Source organism: Pelobates fuscus, chromosome 5, assembly GCF_036172605.1.
Source record: "Pelobates fuscus isolate aPelFus1 chromosome 5, aPelFus1.pri, whole genome shotgun sequence".
Lineage (NCBI taxonomy): Eukaryota > Metazoa > Chordata > Amphibia > Anura > Pelobatidae > Pelobates > Pelobates fuscus.
The window spans coordinates 209,599,932-209,612,490 of NC_086321.1; the positions used below are offsets into that span (position 1 = coordinate 209,599,932).

Sequence of the window (12,559 nt, forward strand, 5' to 3'; positions counted from 1 at the left end):
TAAGAAAACTGAACAACTGATCTTTTTGCACTGCCCCATAGTTTTGACCACCGCATTTATATTTGACATAATTAATTATATTAATACTACTAGGAATTTTGTCCAGAGCTACCTTGTGTTTGGGAGGTTATTTTGGTCAATTGAAGCTTTGATATATTCTATATACGAATCTCATAGCTTTATTATTTTTTTGAGAATTGTCTATATTTTTTATGATAAGCTTTTAAAATATCAATAAAGGTTAAGTTGTAGTGGTTTAATTACATTTTTCTTTTCTTTTTTGGATGTGTGGAACCAAAAAAGATTGGTATCCACATATATCCAGGTTTTAGTGGTTTAGTTACTTCACAATGCTCTCTGTTTTCTTTATATAGATTAGTAGGAAATAAACATGACAGTTTTCTAACTTTACAGAGGAATTATCGTGGGAATAAAATCTGCACTTACCCCTGTAGCATCTAGAAAGTCCACATTGCATGAAATGGTTCATCACTCCACACATCTCTGTTGTGCACCATAGTGTTTGCTTTAATTTAAGGGCTGTGTAGTTACACACCTGATTGAGCAGCCCCTGGCAAATCTTTATTTGGCAGAGACTTTGATAAGCTTTACAGAGGTACTCAGCTGTTTTGAAGAATACACAAACTAAACCGAATAATATGAAGCATATTTTTTTCAGTGTTTTACGAGCTAAGCTGGAATAGGACAGGCTGCTTTTGACCTTATAGGTCCCATACGAATGTCATCACAAACAGATTTCCTTCCTGACCCAGATATTCCCCATATCTAAAACATAACAGCTGTCACTGGAAATGGGTTAATGTGCTGTATATCAGTACTTGAGAAATTAACCAAGTCTCCCGAATACACACAGCTTCACCATATCTTTTTTAGGTACTTATTAACTGTTTTGCACGGTGCCATAAGACTGGCTAAAGAATATAGAATTATTTCTTCCTTTGATTGCATATGACTTTCTGTTGTGTATTCATTGTGAACCCATTCCATGCAACTCTCCCTCGGTGTCCTCTTTTCAAAGTAGCCTATAGAATGTATGCTCGGTGTGCAAAATCTTAAAATAAACTGATGATTATGATTTATTCATCTAACATTCCTTAAACTTACCAGCACTAATTGAAATGTGGCTCTGTCCCTCTGATGCTACTAACCCTGGCTCTTTAGCTATTACTGACAGTAAAGATGGAAGGGTAGGGTTTCTGCCACCCCTGCTTCTTCAATCCTCTGCCAACCTCTCACTGCATTACTTCTCTCTCTTCTCATTCGAAGTTCATTCAGTTTGCCTGCTCAAACTCATCACCGCAAACATTAGTTATTTGCGGCTCCTGGGCTTCCTCTTCTCTTTCTTGACCATGTTGCTGCCTGGGTTCCCCACTTCCTTTTATCTAATATAGCATCGCTAATTCTTGGTGACTTCAACATGCCAATTAACCCGCATCTGACCTCAGAAGCCTCAACAGGCCTTCTTTCTATTAGTTCCTACCTTGAATTATCCCTGTAGGGTAACTTTGTTGTGCATGTCGTTGCCTTTAACCTTGTTTTTTCAGATGCACACTCAGTCTCTCATCTGTCTAATCTCCATTTCCTCTCTATCACCAACTCTTATCTTTTGTTCTCAAAAGCCCAACCCAACATCCTCAGCATAACACTCCTCAACCTAAAACAAACCTTAATTATGTAGACCTTCAACAACTGTCAGATGATTTGCATTCTCAACTCTTGTCCATCTATAATTTTTCCTGCCCCCCTCTGGCTATCTCCTTGTACAACACTGCTCTCATCTCTGTAATTAACAAATCAGGCCTGTTCAAAACATATATATCAAGGCATACACACATCCATCCATGACACAATAAGTCAGCTCACTACCTAAAAAGATGTTCCCATACATCTGAATGCTGCTGGAGGAAGTCTCAGACTTAGTTAGATTTTGTGCATTACAAATTCATGCTACACTCATATAGCACAACCCTTTTCTTTGCTTAACAAATATACTCTTCCTCTCTCATTAGTACATACTCTCCCAATCCTAGGAGTCTCTTTGATACCTACAACTCGATTTTGCCCTGATCTGGCAAGCTCCATACAAGCTAAAATGCAAAGTGATAACTTTGCATGATATTTTACTGACAAGATCAATCAGTTAAGGAAATAATTACCCCTCGTTCACTTTTCTCTCTCAACCTGAATTAGACTGTGCATCCCCTACCTTTCACGCCTTTTCCCTGGTTACTGAACAAAAAGTGTCCACACTTTGCCCTTCTTCCATTACTTCACACGTTGTCAGATCTCAATATCCTTACCTTGTGCTGGTCTTAACGCAATGATTGATTAGTAGGGGCTAAATCCAAGTGCCACTTCTCCATGCTAATTCTTCTAGACTCCTCACATTCTCTGTTTGTCGATTCTCTGTTTATTCACTGACGTTCGCTGTTTGACTACCCCTATTCTCTTTCTGTTTATTCCCCCCTATCTTCCCATTCTCTGTTCTGTTTACCCTCTTATTTTCACTTTGCCTACATCCCTTCTTTCTCTATACAACCCTCTGTTCTCTTATGTCCACTGCGCCCCCTTACCATAACTGTAGTGCGGCTGAGCACGATATGTCATTATATCATGTTGCATTGTATGACTGTTAATTCCTATCCCCTTCACTCACTGCTGATTGAGTGCGGCAAGTCACCCTGACAGACCGGGCATAGATGGTCATCTGTACTAAATTTGAAGAAATGCAGAGCCAGGGGATATTTGTTGTTTGTACCCACCACCACCACCATGCTACTGAGCTGGTGTAAATAAAAACATCCAGTTACTGAAATTATGCATCAAGTAAAATAACTCTTCAACAACATGTATTGAATTTCATCTGTATCCCACTATCACAAGACGCATCACAACACCATCACAACACCATACTTTTCAACTTGCTCTTTTCCAGAATTATCTTATACACACAATTAATATTCCAGTAAGTATATGTAGAATAAAATATCTTCAAAGTAGAGTAGCCCAGAGTGCATTAGCCTGCTAACAGTCATTCTGAACCATGAACCCCTTATTCCACTTGTTTAAATAGGAAAGCATTTAGCTGATGTTTCTGTCTCTGTACAATTTATTTATAGGGACATTCTGATATTTATATTCTCTGGAGCTTGTTTGGCTTTGCAGCCTAAACCTGGTTAGCTTCCAATATAGCACTGATTGCTGTTTATTCCATCAGTTAAATTGTCTAGATGTGAAAACAGTATTTATGATTATGCAGTCCTGCTGAGAATTGATATAGAAAAGAATAATGAATGTAGCTGAATATTGCTTTCTGAAGGTAATAGAGGATACAGCATAATTTAAAGGGGAGCAATGTTTGCCGAAAATAAAATATAAGGACTTTTAACATACTTTTAATGCATATTCCTTCTGCCATTATGGGGTGTACTTGTTATTTAAATGAACTCTCCTGCAAATTTAATGATTCCGCATAGGATTTTAGCTTTTCTTAGAATTGTACTCTTCTGGATAGCAATCTCAGATGTCCCACCTGGAATCTGCTGAAACCACTCTCCCAAATTTAGAGTTACAACCCTGAGTGCTCCTAACAGGACTGCAGTGGGGTGAAAATGCAGCCCGAGCAGTTAAAAGCAGAGCAGTCCACCATGAGGGGCAGGGCCAGGAAGGGGGCGTGTTTCTGTTATTGTGATGCCCCTCAAGAGCATCCAATGCTCTGGGGTGGAGTAAATGTTCTGTTTTTCTTTTGTACAACGTAAGCATGCACTGCATTTGCTAGTGACTTGTCTCTGTCCTCAATAGTGGGATACCAGAAACCAAACGTGGAACAGGGCTTTTAAAGTGTGTTGTGCATTTGTTTGGATGCTCCCTGTGGTGTTGTATGTGTTTGGAGATTGCTTGTGCGATTGCATATGTGTAGAGGAGACTATTTGTGTTGTAATGTATGTTTGTAAAGGGGTCTTTTCATGGTGAACTATGTGTGGCTGGGGCTGTAGTGTATGTGTGTGTGTGTTTATATGGCCTGCAGAGTGTGTGGGCCTAGAGGATGTTGTGTGTGCATGTTAGTGCTGTACTGTGTTTGTGTATATAGGGGATGCACGGGGATTGCATTGTGTGTGTATCTAGGAGCTTAAGTATATAGGTGTGTATAAGTGCGGCAATGTGTGTATATAGGGGTATAGTGTGTGCATAGGTGGTGTAGTGTGTTTATAGGGGGTATAGAGTTTGTATATGAGTATATAATGTGCATTTATAGGGTAAATTGAGTATTGTGTGTGAATGCATAGGGGGTGTGGTGTGTATAATTGTGTGTGGTGTTGTTTGTGTACTGTGTATGTGAGTGTATGTGAGTGCAGTGTGTTTACAAACTGTATAGAGAGTGTGCAGTGTAGTTGTGTGTGAGTGAAGGGGGTACAGAGTGTGTGTAATGTGTTTGTGTATAAGGGTAGGTGGTGTAGTGTGTATATAGGGGGTATAGAGTGCGTGTTTGTGTTAGTACAGGCGGTGTATATAAGGGGTATACAGTGTGTGTAGTGTGTGCGTAAGTATGATAGGGGGGTGTAGAATGGCAGGGGGTGTAGTAATGGCTACATAGTGGCTGATGTAGCTGCAGCTCCAGTCCCATGCCTATGGAATAGGCCCATTGATTTAAAAATATATATATCGTTTTTACTACTCTTCACATGCTCTTGCTTCTGTATGGAAACTTAAGAGGGAATAAGGATGTAGGGGAACATAACTGGCGTAGACTGGCATGCTCTTGCTGCTACAGTCTCTCTAAGACTGTGGCATGTCCCCTTTCTTCTACACTCACTACATACACGTTTTCTCTGTACTAGACTGTATACCAGCCTGCTAGTTAGAAGGTTAGGAGAGGAGTGGACCAGCGAGTGCTAGGGGACAGTCCTTAGTGTAGAGCTAGTGTATCATTAGACGCATTTATGCCAAGCTCAGGGTTCTGTCTGCACAGTATGCCCTTGGTTGGTCATCCTCCATGATTGGCAGTGAGCCTGACATGCATTCACACCAGGCTGACCATCTAATTCTTCGTACAGACACCCCCCATTTTTGGACATGTCTGTCCTTTTGGGCAGTTCTGGTTACATGATTAACATCAGTGGCCCACCCTTTTAACTCGTCCCCTGAAATCCTGCGTCACCGGACACTACTGTTAGGGGGTATTTACTTGAATGATGAAAGTCAAATATTAACATTAACATCCTTTGATCTCCCCTAATGCCCTTGGTCCATGGCAATCGCGGACCCCAGTGCATTTGCCCAGTTTGCCCAATGGCCAGTCCCAGCCTGGCTCCTATAATCAAACTACTGCCATCACTTTCAACATCTTTTCTAGCTCCTCTTTCTGCCCTTGATATTCACCTGCTCATGTTCCTTCTTCTTGGTGTTATGGTCGTAGAGTATAGCCATGTCCACCACCACTGCAGTCTTCCATTTCTTGTGTATCACTGTGTTGTTTGGTTGGCCAATACTTGCTTGTCTGTCTGGATCTGGAAGTCCCACAGGGTTTCAGCCCTGTCATTTTTAACTAAGACTATTTTGTGCAGATGTTCTGGACTGTCTCTGAGGCCTTTTTGCACTGCCTGCCTAGATCTGGTGCCGAGTGCCTGTTTGTGCACTCAGCACAATCTGGCATCAATGCTTCTCATACAGATGCATTGAAACCTAAGACTGATTCAAACAAGGAACAGCTGAATTTAGATCTTACGTTTATTTGTTTATTTCAGAGTTCACTGGCATCTGTACAGAAAGGCATGTCAGTTGTGGCTCACTAATTCCAAGCAACAATGGACAGCTCCTTCGCAGTATCATGCGTTTCATTTCATTTCCCCTGGCGTCTTTGAAGGGCATTCAGTCGAAGGATTAAAAAGGTTTAGGGCAGAACAGGTGGATATATATGAATCCAAGGCAGTCACTGCTTGCTTTATTATTCTTAGTGAAACAAGGATTTGGCTTGTGCATAAACACGAGCATTTCATTGTTAGACGGATATTTGATTAGCAAGAACAGCTCCTCTATACGTACCTGGCATGCCAGAACTGCTATATTAATCCCCAGCAGGTCTGATATGAAAGAGTTAACTGCATTTGTAATGCGTGGTAAGAGATCCTCTAGAGGGACTTGTTCAGAAGTGGGTTCAGCAGCTACTGACAATATAAGTATACAGTGAATGTGATTCCCGTTAGGATTATTTTACCAAGAACATCAGTTTATTGGAGAATGCAGCATACCATTACATTCATTTCCGTGTGACAGATATAAATTATTTCTGATCCACACAACGCTTCCCATTCTGGAGCTAAGAATGTTAAAAAATGAAACCAAAGCTGGCCTGTAACACTGTACATATGTGTAAGAAACACATTTTTGTTTTGTTATTGAAATCCAAAGACATAGATATTAATTTTCCATTTCACCTTTCTTAGCTATACATTCTTTTGCAGGGCCTATAATTACCCAATAGTTTATAATGTTCCAAAGCAGACGCACATATTACTGGAATATGATAAGATAACAATAACAAATACTGCTACCATTAAAACTACTACAAGAAAAACAAGCCTGACGTGTTTTATCTGTATTGCACAGACTGCTTCAGGAAAAAAAAGTACTAATAAAACATTCAAGACGTATAAAAGACACATTAAATACCCCCACCCAAACCAAGCTTCCTTTTAACATCCAAAATTGGCACTCAAATATGCCAATCATCCAAACCGTTCCTTGATCCATCGTCCTCTTGATATTAGTGCTCCAAACCTTGCTTTTACCAAACATGTGTTTCAGAGGAGGCGTCATTGGCCTCATGTTTCACCAACATGGGATAAATCATAGCTTGTGTTCCACCACATAATTAATGTAATAATCAATAGAAAAGATACATATCAGTAACAAAGTGAAATGTATCAATAAACAACGATCTTGTCCAAAAAATAGTCCAATTCTATAATAAAAAAATGGGGGAGAGGTAGATTGCAAATATGCAATAAAAATAAACACACTAAAAAAGCAGTAAGAACCCTATATATTGAATAATGATATTATTATTATTATGCAATGTTCAATTTTATTCAATATAAAATAATATTGAAAATAAAAATAATGAAAATATTAATACAAAAAATATGTATTGAATGTTGATGAAAAATATATTTACAAAAAAATATATAAAAAAATAATAAAAGAAAGAAATAATGAAAATGTAAAAAAAAAAAGTTAACCATCTTCACAATTTTTTTACATCTCGACCTATACAAGTTACTTTGGTATATTATATCCAGTATATTGCAATATATTCAGTGTGTTCTTTAAAGTCCTCATTTTTTTTTTTTTTTGCAGCAAAAAAAATATTTATTTTATGCAAAAACAAGACAATATTGGAAGAATGCTAAATATGCATTCAAGTCGTGTTGGTGCCTGCAGTGTGCCTTTAACACCTGTCTAGAGTTCACTGTATGTGTACCTTTTATTTTATCCCCTTTCTGCTTTTCTGTATTTTTTTTTCTTTTTTTTTTTTTTTTAAATTCTTTATTTTCGTTGTGCGTAGTTTCAGTAACACGTTAATCTTTGTTGCCATAACAGTGAGTGTAAACATATACATATATTCATAGAAAATTGCATGACAAGTGGAATCAAAGCACTTTTTTTTGGTTTGTGACATGAGTCTGAGTAGTAGGTCAGTCTCGTTTAGGATCGAGGGTTTGTCTGGGAAAGTGCCTATATGAGACTGCTTGGTGATCCTGGGTGTGGGTGTTGAGTGGCTGATTTAGCCTGATGGTGTGGGCTGGACAGGGTGTTTGTGGCAAGAGTGTTCCCCGGAGAGCTGGGGTTAGTCCCGGGAGTCTTATGCTAGTTCGTCGTGTGGAGTAGTTTTGTGTAGGTCTCTCGGTCTCCGTGTACCCTTCCGGCGTCTTGGGCAGTCCGGTTTAGAGGGGATTGGGGGTGGGATATGGGTGTCCCTGTACGCCGCGTGTGACATCATGTGGGCCCCTTAACGTGGGGTTAGCGGGGGGGGGGGGGAATGCTGCGGTATGTGTGGGTGGGCCTGTTCTTAAGCTTACCGTCTGTGCGGTTCCCTGTGGTCTGTACGATACATTTTGGTCTGGGTTAATTTGCCTCTGTGGCGTGTCGGCGGTCTGTGGGTGTCCTATCTATGGTGTGTTGGGTACATGTTAAACTGGGTCAACAGATAAACATAAACTTCAGTAAACATCCAATATGAGTAAACAACAAATATGAATTAGTTAGCATGTTACAAGTCAGGTCCCTGCGTTTCGGTCTCCGGCCGGGACAAACGGTCTGATGTTCGAAATGTCCCATGAGTGCTCGGGTTGGTGTCTCTGCTCCTCCGGGGGTCTATTCATTAATCCGAGTGAGGCCAGGAACTGTGGTGCCTCTTCTGGTGTCGTAGCTCTGTAGGTCTTGTCCTCCAATGTCACTGTTAGGGCCCTTGGGGCGGTCCAGCGGTATGTTATGCCTGCTTCTAGGAGCCTCTTCGTGATGGGTCTCATGGCTTGCCGCCATTGAAGCGTGGAGCGGGTAAGGTCCTGATAGAAGGTCAGGCTGTGTGTCTCAAAGAGGAGAGGTGTTTTGTCCCGCAGTGCCTGTTGGAGTCTCTGTTTGTCAGCGTACGTGTGGAAACGGATTATGATATCTCTCGAGGAGGCTGTGGGTGCCCTGGGAGATTTCGCTATGCGGTATACTCCATCTAGCTCAATCGCTTTGGCCGTTTTTGCTGGCAACACGGAGGCTATTAAGCGTCTAGTAAGGTGGGGCAGCTCTTCTGACGCTACTGTGTCTGGAACCCCCCGGATTTTCAGGTTTTTCTCCCGGCCTTTATCCTCGAGGGAGTCCAGTCTGAGAATCGTGTTGCTGTGGGCAGCTTGTAGTTTCTATGTTGTCTCCTCTAAGGCTAGTAGGCCTCGCTTGAGGTCGGTGACATCCTCCTCCGTCGCTCGGACTCGTTCTGTGACGGCTTGTACTTCCTCCTTCACTAGGGCGATGTCTGCATCAAATAGTTTTTTAATGCGGTCGTAGAGGTCGGATATATCTTGCTTAGTCGAGGGATCGGAGGATTGCGTGTGCACCGGTTCCCCTGGGAGCGACTGGAGGGAGCCGCTATGCCTACTGGGGGGTCGGCCATTTTCGTCCTCTGGTGGATTCTTGGTGTGCTCGTCGTCCGCCCGTTCCGTGGGCGTCTGTTTTGTCGAGCCGGAGAGCATTTCGCCGATATCTCTCCCCTTTTGCGGGCCCGTTTGTGGTTTGGGCTTCGTGCGGCCCATTGTCGGTGCAGGCAGGTCCTCTTCAGACGGAGGTAAGTGCCAGGCCCAGTTTGCGAAGGCCTTGGCGTATTCCGCGGCCTTCCTCAGGTCGTGAGGCCTGGGTGTTTTTCGGAGCTTGCGGGCTGATTTGGCCTTCGAGTCGTAGGTGAAGGGCATGGATACGTTTCTCGTGTGCTCGTACACCTATTGCACCCTGCACCGGTTGTCGATGGGGCCTTAGTCTATTATTTTTGAGCGGATTAGTCCGTTTTGGGCCCGGAGCTCTGAAAGATGGCGTCTGCTCCGTCCTGGTGCTTAGCCCCGCCCCCCCTCATTTTTTTTTTAAATTCAAACTAGGTTCTTGTGTCACCTGTAGGCAGAGATCCTCCACTAACAACCCAACAATAGTATTTTTTTAAACACCTTTAAATATCAAATGCTCTTGTACTATATGGGGTGATAAAATAAAAATCAAAGCTATTATCCTTCTGTATTTCTTGTGACCTACTAAGAGTGAACTTCTGTCTTTCTGACTCTAAAAAATCTCTCCTCATGCTTTAACCAAAAATGTATTTTTAATTGGTTTGCTGTAAATATTGTTCTAGTTCTATCCAATTACGACACAGTCTGGTGAATTGACTTTTAGGAACTCCTACCAACCATCTAGGGTGATATCCACTACTCCTCTCTATATACACCCACCATCAGTGGGTTTGATAAGAGTTTTGTTTTTTATATGTTATCAACAGAGATGTAAAGATCCAAACAAATCTATACATTCCTGGCCACAGTTGAGAGTAATTATTAAAGGAAAAGGTTTTCTATTCATATACTGAGTGAAAGTAACTTAGAACCTGTCCAAATGGTCAAAATAGCATTAATATAGGGATGCCACAGCACTGAGTTTGTGCCAAAAGGTTTCTGGTTTCAGACATTCTCCAGGATTCTCTTTCACAACAATGCATACAAATGTTGGCATATCTCTGCACAACCTTGGTGCTGCTAGACAGCCACTAGAGGTGAATGTGACCTGTCTGGTTAACTGTAGTGTTCCTTTAATAAACAATAAACTCATATGGAAGACATTTTGTAATTAATGACAATCAAAAGCTCAATCAGGACTGGATTTACCACCACACATTTTTAAGGAGAAAAACAAAACCTCTTCCATGACTTGTCCTTTTTTGCAGCTTTTAGCAAGCAATTTCAAATGCCTTCTCTGCAGCCCAATACAACATAGAAGAGGTGGAGGTGTTGCACACCTGTAGGATTATTTACTAAAGTCAGAATTACCTGGAATTCAAAGTGAATTTCAGATTTAAGGCCAAAGTAGCTGAATTGGAAGCATAGCTGACTTTGAGATTGTATCCAATACATCTAGTATTGCCTTACAATTTTTACTTTTATGAGTTAACCTGATGTTCATTAATTCCTACTAGAAGTGTATGAACAACCATGCATATGTGCACTTCATCTGCTTGCAGGAGTTCATTCAGATATTGCGTGCACAAATTAGGGAAAGAATGTGTGAAAGAATGGGGGGGTCAATGTGCAAAAATGCTTTTGCGATATTTGGCAAAAACTTTGTGTAGCGGAGCTCCCTGTACCCAGGCTGCGTACCTCCGCCAAGGACCGCTTCCTAGCTGGAACAGGGAAAACAGCGCTTCTGCCCTAGTTGCAGTGGTTCCTGGAGCCTCTCCGTACTGGAGCAGTATAGGTGACTAGCTCTAATCACTCCCAGGGACTGGACAACACACAGTCCTGGGAGCTTTAGTCCTTACAAGGACTTTCCCCACTGAATCCTCCATGAGCTGGAAGAGTGATTAGCCCTTTACCCTACAAGTAACTAGGTCACACATAGATCTGGGAGTACAACTGGTTTAATGCATCCAAACACAGCCTTTTTATACACAGACCCCAGCAGGGGGTCTTCATTGTCTTCACCACAAGCCCCGTCCCAGGTATCTCTGGGCCTGGGAGATAATTGCATTAAAGACCGGTAAGCTAATTATCTCCCAGGAACAGAGAGGCAAACATAAAAATACCCCAAAACATAATAAAAACATAAAATAAACCCATAAATATTACATTGTTAAATAGCCCTGATCTGAGCGCCCAAGTTCTCCAAATAGCGCTCAGATCCACGCAGTACAGGGGAAATGTCAGCGTGTTAAAGTTCTGACCGGCCGCACACGTGGTCCTATGCCCAAAATAGTTCCAGGGCGTTTGGTGCTTTTGCCGGTCAACTTTCGGTTGCTCCTGTAGCCGCAATACAGGGTCCTCCACCTTGCTCTTAGGTAGTGTTTGTTCCCCTTAGTCTCAGGCACCTTCCCTCTTAGTCTCAGGCACCCAGGGAAAGCTACCAGTGGTGGCTGGGCAGGGTAACTCCCAAACGGTCTCCCAGACCTGGACCATAGTCGGTGGGCAGGTGGCCGGCTTCCACACTCCTCCAGGAGTCCGTGGGATGGAGCGTTTGTCACACCTTGCACCTACAATTATGATAAAAAAAAAGTTTTGAATGTTCTCTCAAATCTAAACACTGATTTAATTATTCTAGTTAATTAATAAGGAGTTAGATTTATCATAAGAAGTAATGTTTGTGTCCATCCAATACAATACAATATAACTATGGAAATAAGTTATATTTACAGTGTCCATATGGTGTCAGTTACAGAACATCCTCTTTGCTGTCAAAAACACTGATTCCCCTTAAGTTTGAATGATGAGCATGCAAATATTTCATTATGCATGTTTTGCTTACTTTGTAAAACCACTAATGACCCTCCTATCATTTCAGAGGTCAGAGCCCAGCTGTTGCTGAATTCAATTTGCTATTGAAAGCACATTCCCTGGAAACTTATGGCGTTGACCCTCATCCTTGCAAGGTAACACAGCTGTTTGTGCAGCTTTCATGTGCCAGTAGACTAAGAATCATTGTCTTAACTCATGTGTTTGTTTCACTGTGAAAACTATGGCAATGTCCTTTGTCAAGGTTATTACCTTCAACTTTATATTTAATCCTAATGATGTATTCCTTACAGTTCTGATAATGTGTTTTCTTTAAGTAACACTATAGTGTCATGAATACAAACATGCATTCCTGACACTTTAGGTCTAAAGGCACCATTTAGGTGGCCGACCCCTTTGATTTAGTCCCATTGTTTCCAAGCGCTGCACCAATCAGCCAATATAATGCTTCCCCATAGGAAAGCATTGAGAGGCTATCGTGCATCCTTGGCAATATGCTACGCTAATCAGCA

At 41.6% G+C, this 12,559-nt stretch overlaps 1 protein-coding gene across 1 annotated transcript in view; it reads left to right on the forward strand.

The window, feature by feature from the left end:
* The window catches only part of FRMD3 (FERM domain containing 3), a 266,833-nt gene that overhangs the window by 204,210 nt on the left and 50,064 nt on the right, over nt 1-12,559 (forward strand). Inside the window, exon 7 of the mRNA XM_063455005.1 lies at nt 12,097-12,184. Coding sequence (XP_063311075.1) covers nt 12,097-12,184 — 88 coding nt within the window. The remainder of the gene's footprint in view (nt 1-12,096; nt 12,185-12,559) is intronic.